General features: G+C 44.1%; 1 protein-coding gene across 1 annotated transcript in view; it reads right to left on the bottom strand.

Annotated features, from left to right (window-relative positions):
- Positions 1-7,311, bottom strand: part of samd14 (sterile alpha motif domain containing 14) — a 19,678-nt gene extending 12,367 nt beyond the window's left edge. The window contains exons 1-6 of the mRNA XM_030057383.1: positions 6,761-7,311; positions 6,264-6,386; positions 5,882-6,068; positions 5,480-5,579; positions 4,599-4,667; positions 1,756-1,909 (exon numbers count right to left, since the gene is read on the bottom strand). Of these exons, the coding sequence (XP_029913243.1) occupies positions 1,756-1,909; positions 4,599-4,667; positions 5,480-5,579; positions 5,882-6,068; positions 6,264-6,386; positions 6,761-7,012 (885 nt within the window). The 5' untranslated portion in view covers positions 7,013-7,311. The remainder of the gene's footprint in view (positions 1-1,755; positions 1,910-4,598; positions 4,668-5,479; positions 5,580-5,881; positions 6,069-6,263; positions 6,387-6,760) is intronic.
- Between the last annotated feature and the right edge of the window lie 383 nt (positions 7,312-7,694).

Below are 7,694 nucleotides of genomic sequence, written 5' to 3'. Positions count from 1 at the left end.
CTGCTAAGTGACGCAAAAGCTAAATGGCGGCTGCTCAATATGTGCTGCAGATTTGTGTTTAACTGTGTACATGCGTGTGTGAGTTTGTCTGTATGTGTGTGTGTGCGTGTGTGTGTGTATTTTTTAGGGCCGTAACAGTGGAAATAAAGAGCGGCAGAGACAGCCAGCGAGCCGGAGAGAGGACGAAAATCCACTCGGACGTGTTTGAAGCTGGAGGAGACAAAATAATAAAGAGAGGAAGGAAGAGAGGAGTGTTGCTGGATATTCTTGCAGCATCGCTGGTTTTAGAGAATTCCTGCTGGGGCTCGGACTGCCTGCCTGTCTGCTCTCCTCCTCCTCCTCCTCCTCTTCCTCCTCCTCCTCTGCTGCTTCTTTTCCTCCTGCAGGAGCTTGTTAAACCCCTGGCATGATGCTGCATCCCGGACTGAGGTCCAGAGTTCTGCTCCCGTTTGCAGAACAGTCAGTCCAGGTGAGTGTCATGATGTTATTTTCACATGACTGGATCTGCTCTCTGGCCTGCTGCATCAATATGTATATTTATGTGCTTCATTTACATATGATGTTATGGCATCTACATTTTAGTGTACTGTCTGTGTTTGTGTTTGTGTGTGTGCTAATTCTGGTTTAACCCTATAAAGCCTGAACTATGAAAGAATTGACAAAAAATTCCAATTTTTTGATATTGGACCCTTTATTTAGTCCTATAACAAAATATATATAAAAAATAAACAAATAAAAAAATAAAAATATGTTATTACACGACCTTTCTGGTGTGTGATATATGATATGTACTTGAAGTGCCAATGGTATGGTCCAGGGTGAACAGGGGAAGTGTTCAAAGGTATACAACAGTATTTTGGTCAAGTATTGATTAAACTGAAAATGAAAAACGGAATTGAAAATGTGTATCATATATGATACAAATGGCTTTATAGGGTTAATAGACTGAAACGGTACTTTAATGGTAAATTTTGCTGTTTTGAGTTAGTTTGTCTATTACACATTTTATCAGGCTACCCAGGTTGTTAGATTCACATTGCATATCCATATTTTGCATATTAAGTCTTGATGGAACGATGCATAACTGCATTTCTTCCGGATACTCTAATGTATATCGTCTTTAAAATGTTTAAGAGTTAATAGCAGTAATGGTATTTAGTTAAGAATAAGGTTATTGTTAGGCTTAAGGTTCTCAACATTATATATTTCACATTCTGTAAGATCTTACCTGTGCTCCAGTAGTCTGTCCTGCTGTTTGGTAGATTCCTGTCTAATTAGTCACGTGTACGCCCGTCGGCACGAGGTAATAAATAGCTCAGGTTCTTTTGGGTTTATTTCCTGAGCCCGTTATGGCTTTAAAACTGAAAAGTGAGAGATTAGTATTGGACTCCATATGGAGACGTTTTGTTTTGTACCTGTGTGTGCTGGTGGAAGAGTGGCGTGCAGATCGGCTACGACGTAATCTGGATCCACGTGAGTGCATAAATTATCCACCCACCACCCATCTGAATCTTTTTTTTTTCTCAGATGTAGAGAGCCGCACCTTCATTGAAATTTCTCTCGACCTCTGAAACAGTGTGGGTGGGGCTTGGACTTCCTGTTGATGGTGTTTTGAGTTTCCCTTTTCTTTGTCTGTGCAGCCATGGTGGCCAGAAAGTATTGCAGATTATTGCTTTAACCTTGCAAACATGGTATATATGGATACCCACACACGCACACACACATATGCACACATATAGGTTGTCCTTTCTGTACCTGGGAGTGTGACTTGCGGGGTCTCGGGGAACCCAGCGGGGGGATCTTGGGGGAGCAGGGGGGCGTCCCAGAGGAGACGGAGCCGCGGCCCTCAGTGAACCAGGAGAACGGGACGAAGGAGCCGGAGGAGCGGGACGGGCTCTCTGACGGCTCTCTGCAAACACAACAGAGGAGAAAAATGAAAAATAAACCTCATAGCAACAGCTGATCCGCGCAGCAGATTAGCTGTTTGCTGTTCAGGTAAACAACATTTACTGAATAGCAGGACAATACTGCTTTTGTTTTTGCTCTCAACCCCAACCGTGACCATTACGGCTCGTTGTTTATTCAGTATGAAGCCTAAATGTATGTTTGTTTGTTTCCTGTGGCTGCTTGACTTGATAGTTCTTGCAGCTCTTTTAAAAATATCTAACTTTATGTGCTACCATAAATTGTGTTGTGGTACAAAATGCAACCTCTAACTATGATTAATTAAACACTACTAAGCTTCTAACTGAGTCTGTACACAGATGTGGACAGCAGTAGCTGCTGGATGTTACTACAAGGAAAAAAAAATACAATGGATTCAATGGATTATATATTATTAAATTTGAGCGTTGGGAGGCTCAGTTTCTACCTCTAGGCCAAGGCCGCTCAACTTAAGACGGCTCAGGGGCCACTCAGCAAAATTCAGCTGTGTCCAAGGGCCACAAGCTAAACATGTCTGTCCTGTTTTGGACGTTTAAACAATAATTTTGTCACAGGCTACATGACGAGTCTAAAAATCAATGAAACATGCAGGAGAAACAGCTCCATTTCCATCCAAGGCCAAACCTCACGGAATAAAAGATTGTCCTGCAATGATTAATGATGAAATGATCAAGTTAAACCAAATGAGGCTTCATTTCCAAAATGTAAAGGGCCTTCCACACAGCGCGCGGTTTGGGCCCACTCTGTGCTGGATACGGCGATGTGTCGCGAGGCGGCAGTAGCGGTTTTAGGCATGGGCGAAGCGGGCAGCCGCCCGGGGCGGCATATTTTCATGTCACGTGGGGGGCGGCATGAGCGCAAAAAAAAAAAAAAAAAAAAAAAATCATCCTCGCTGCAAAGCAGTTTTCTATTACCGTATTCATCTGAATATAAGACAGTATTTTTTTCCATTGAAAATGCCCTGAAAAAACGCCCTCGTCTAATATTGGGGTCTAAGCAAATACACATGCATTGTGCTTGCATATAAACCAGTAGGTAGGCTCGCCTGATGCCGCAATTACCGGCGAATGGCCGCATTGCGCAGTCAATAATCAACCATGTTGTCTGTGTCACTGTCCGTTGTGCTGCTGCAGCCGCGTATGAACAAAAGTTGATTAATAATGAGAGGATGGCAGTATGTGTGCGCCGCTCACCTGTCAGATCCGGCAGACCTGACCGGGTGGGCGCGGCACCTGTAAGCATCAAGCCGGTGCCGCGGCCGGCCCGCCTGATGCTGACCGGTGGCTTTTTTTTATGCAAACAAGATTTTGTCCATATAAAAAGTATTTTTTCCAAAAAAGGTATTTGTGCAGGTGTTGGCGCCCCTGCTCTGGGAGAGGCGCGTCTAGCCGCCAGAGGGGCACCGGTAGCGGCCGTTATCGCTTGGAAGTTCTCGCTGTGCGTGCGCGCGCACACGGCTAGAACGGAAGGGCGCAAGGCAGTAATTTCGCCCAGGGCGGCAACATGGGCAGAACCGCCACTGCGAGGCGGTGTGTCCGGAAGCAGTGTGTCGGGTGGCGGGAGGCGGAAGACACACCGCTTCCCGACACACCGCGACCGGTGTGGTCTTACACGTCAGCTCTGTGAGGTGAGACACGCCCTCTTCTGGTCAGTAGGTCAAAACAGGTTCATGACATCAGCGAAATAGCCTTTGCATTATCGCCCTCTTGTGGTTAGAGATAGAAATTAATTGTCCATAGACTGAAAGTCAATAATGTTTATTCTGTTGTTTACACTGTTTATTCTGTTTTATCTATTCATTCTCTCTTGCACTCATGATTATTTAACTCTTGTTTTTTTACGCACTAGTTATATAGATTATATTTTAATTATTTAAACTGCCCTACAATTCCATCTCTGTTGTAATCCGGAAGCCAAGCAACGACATTTTGTTGCAAAAAACTCACTGCTGTGTTTTTTTGTGCAATGACAATGAAGGAAGTCTAAATCTAAGTCTAAGTCTAATAATGAAATAGAATAATCTTATTTTTATGATATGACAGTGGCGGGCCGCATAAAAATGACACACGGGCCGCATGCAGCCCCCAGGCCGCGGGTTGAGTAGCCCTGCTCTAGGCTCTCCTGTCTTTAGTTTAGTTTCTGCTGGTTTAGCTGTCTCTTACAGTCTCTCTGTTTTTTTCTTTCCTCTCTACCTTCACTTGTTGTGTGTTTCTAACCTTTCCTCCTCTGTTTGTGTGAGATGTTTGTGTCTGAATCTGCTGTAAGAATGTGGCTCCTGTCCCCGCAACGGGGATTAAGTCGTGGGTGTTGTCCTGCTTGTTGAAACCTGTGGGCATGTTAAGCCCTTAGAGACTCTAAACAGCGATACCGGGCTTTAAATAAACTTGAACTTTAATCACAATGCATGTTTGAGTTTACCCAGTGAGGTTTAGAGAAAGTTTTCATCAGCTCAAGAGGTCAAAGAAACTTCTCAGCCCTTACAGAAACATGTAATCCTTTCCGGTGTGAAATGGAAATCACAAATACGCGAACGGCAATACGGAGAATCCATGTGTTTTATCTCGGTCGGCGTGATTAATGTTGGAACTGGAAATTGGAAAGTGGAAATTGACTGTATGGGAATCTTGACATAAGCAATGCTGAGGCTCACCCACCTGCTGCCCATAGAAAGCCTGTTGGATTTATCTTTCCTTACTCTGACATAGGAACGCCTCAGAGTCACCCTGCAGAGAGAGAGAGAGAGAGAGAGAGAGAGAGAGAGAGAGAGGAAAAGAGAAAGACAGTGTTGCAGCAACGTGACTTGTTAGATCATGTCTGTTTAGTTGAATTTATGTCTTTGCATCAGTCCGTGGCAGCATCTTTGCATTTCACCTCCAAAATCTCAACAACACATTTAGTCTTGTGCAATGCCTCTCTGACTCGAGTGCTGATTGGTCGAGTGGAGAATCACAGGTTGGCCAGAAACAACAACAACAAAACAGCCGAGTCACTGTTTGATCCGCGGCTGCACAACATGATGCAGCAAATGTTTCATGTTGCATGTTTCTTCTTTGTTTTTGGCGCATCCTGCTGCTTTAAGTGCGACGGTGCCACTTAATGATAATTTTTGCTTGATGTGCAAATATTTGCATATTTCATCCTCTAGCAGAGACTCACTACTGTTGGCAGTGAAAGCTTGGACAATGTTAGGCAGGTGACTCTTGTGGATGTCCATGTCACTCGGGTTTTAAATATTAAAATAATAATAATAATAATAATAATGAGCAACCAGATATTGTTCAAAATGCACCGATGATTTTCTACTTTTTTCTTTACATTTAGGCCATTTTTTTTTAAATGCACTAACAAATATTACAAATAAAAACAACAACTAATAACTGAACACAAGAATTGAAAAAAATAACAAAAAACTACCACTTTAAACAAAACTGAATCCTCCATAAAGCGACGTGTCACACCCAACACAGTGAGAGAAACCATCAGAGTGTGTGTGTGTGTGTGTGTGTGTGTGTGTGTGTGTGTGTGAGTGACTCACCCCAGGTCCAGGAAGCGTCTCTTGGTTTTCTTGTCGAAGATGACGGTCGGACTGCCAGGATCAGCTGGGCTGGTGTCACGACTTGTGTCTGATACCAGCACTAACACACACATAAATGCATGCGCACACCACACACACACACACACACATGCAGGTAGAAGAGGTGACTCAGCTGCAGTCTGAGACCAAGAATTTTTACCTTTTAATCAGACATATCTCACAAGCCCATCATAATCATCATCATCAGCATCATCATCATCATCATCACACACACAGACACACACACACACACACACACACACACAGTTAAGTGCTTTGCTATTTGCCTTAAGTCTTAGTTATTTTATTTCTTGACTTGTTTCACCTTTATATTTTACTGTGTGTGTGTGTGTGTGTGTGTACCTTCGCTGTCGGGCCTCCTGTTCCTCCTCAGGTAAACAGGGGAGCAGTCGGAGGAGGGGCAGGACTTGGAGGGGGAGCTGCTGGGCGTGACCAAAGCCTCCTGGGACGTGGCGTTGGTCAGCTGGTGGTACCGCCCCCGCGGCGGAGCGGCCAATGACGTGCCTCCGTCCTCCGGCGATCGACGCACCTGAGGATGAAAACAGGAGGTGAAGCAGACCCACTGCATTAGCTATGATTTATTCTTAATTTGTCTTTTTTTAAATTTCTGTTTGACTATGATTATTTTTACACAATTTTCTGTATTAATAATAAGATAATTAAAGCAGAGCCACAAAAAAAAAAAAAAAAAAAGAAAAAAGTTCTCTGTCTTGATTGGTCTTACCAGTGAAGTGTCAAAGGAGAAGGCGGGGCTTCGTGAGGAGAGCAGCGAATCAGGAGAGGGGGAGGAGCCTCGCATGGCCGAGTGCAGCGGGGAGCGGGCCGAGTGTAGGCCTAACGGACTGTCCTGCTATGCACACACACGCACACACACACACACACACACACACACACACACACAGTTTTTATTGTAGGCGGAGGAGAGTACAAAAAAAAAAACAACAAAAAAAAAACTAGGCCCACAAAAATCACAAGCTTTTCGACATTTAGACATTTAGACACAGGCCTGGTATGGCAGCTCAGTGTTTTTTAGGCTAATAAAATAAGTAAATAAATTGCATGAATTGATCATTTTGACCAAAACCAAAAAGTCTCTTATTTCCTCGGTATAGAGTTTCAACAAAGTCATTAATAAGACAGCAGCTCCAGCAGCAGCAGATCGACCCGGAGATCGTGGCTTCACAATAAAAGCAATTCATCAAGTAAGAGAAGAAGCTTTACCTTCCTCTCCAAGCTGTCATCCCCCTCGGTGGAGCTGACGCTGTCACGGTAACGGGACCGCGAGGGGCGGTGCCTCCGCGTCTTGACGGACAGCTGGGCCCGGCCCTTCTGGATGCTGTTGTCCAGGAGCTCGGTCTCGGGGATGGCCTCGTTCAGGTCTGAAAGACAAGCGCAGGGTCGCTGCTGAGGACCTGAGAGATACTTTACAACCAATTCAAGGCATTGATTAGGGCAGGAAGTGAACTTTTTCATCCTGCAGTCGCTTTATCAGAGGATTCACACAGCACATTTGACTATACGTAGATAAAAAAAAAAATGTTTTAGGTGAGTGCTTTCCTCATTTTTATTGGCTCATCCCACAACTAAATAGCTATTGGATTATTTCAACCAGTGACTGCTCTGATTTTTTGCCTGTTGTGTTGCAGTAAAGATCAGGATAAACAAACAATAATGCTCAGAGCATCGCTGTATTTGAAAGGGGCCGGCCCTAGAAATCCAAGCGTGCCTCCGTTTGTTGTATCATAGGGTTAGATTACCATAATGACACAGAAATGCACACTCCAGAGTAGGGGTGTACAGCCATTGAACTATTTGTATTCGGGTTCGGATTCAGGCTTTTAAAAAAAAAAACTTCAGATTCGTTATTTGGATTTGGGAAGAAACCAGAAGTTGGCGCACGAGAGATTTAGCCCGAGCTAGCCGGCTAACTTCCAGTTTAGCTCTCGCCTAACTAGAATGGAAATAATTGAATTGTGCGGCTCTTCTAGACTTTCCAAACGTAATCGGACTCAATGGATCAAATTCTGCCAGTGAAACGAGTCGTTTCGCGTTTGGGTCTGTGACACTCAAACAAATTTATCCACCGTTTTAGAGCCGTTATTGTCTATGAGAAAAATGCTTTTTGGGCCACAGTGCATCACGTGATGGATGTGAT

This window comes from Myripristis murdjan, chromosome 8 (assembly GCF_902150065.1).
Source record: "Myripristis murdjan chromosome 8, fMyrMur1.1, whole genome shotgun sequence".
NCBI lineage: Eukaryota > Metazoa > Chordata > Actinopteri > Holocentriformes > Holocentridae > Myripristis > Myripristis murdjan.
The sequence above is the reverse complement of the archived record's forward strand: the minus strand, read 5'-3'. Positions and strand labels throughout refer to the sequence as shown.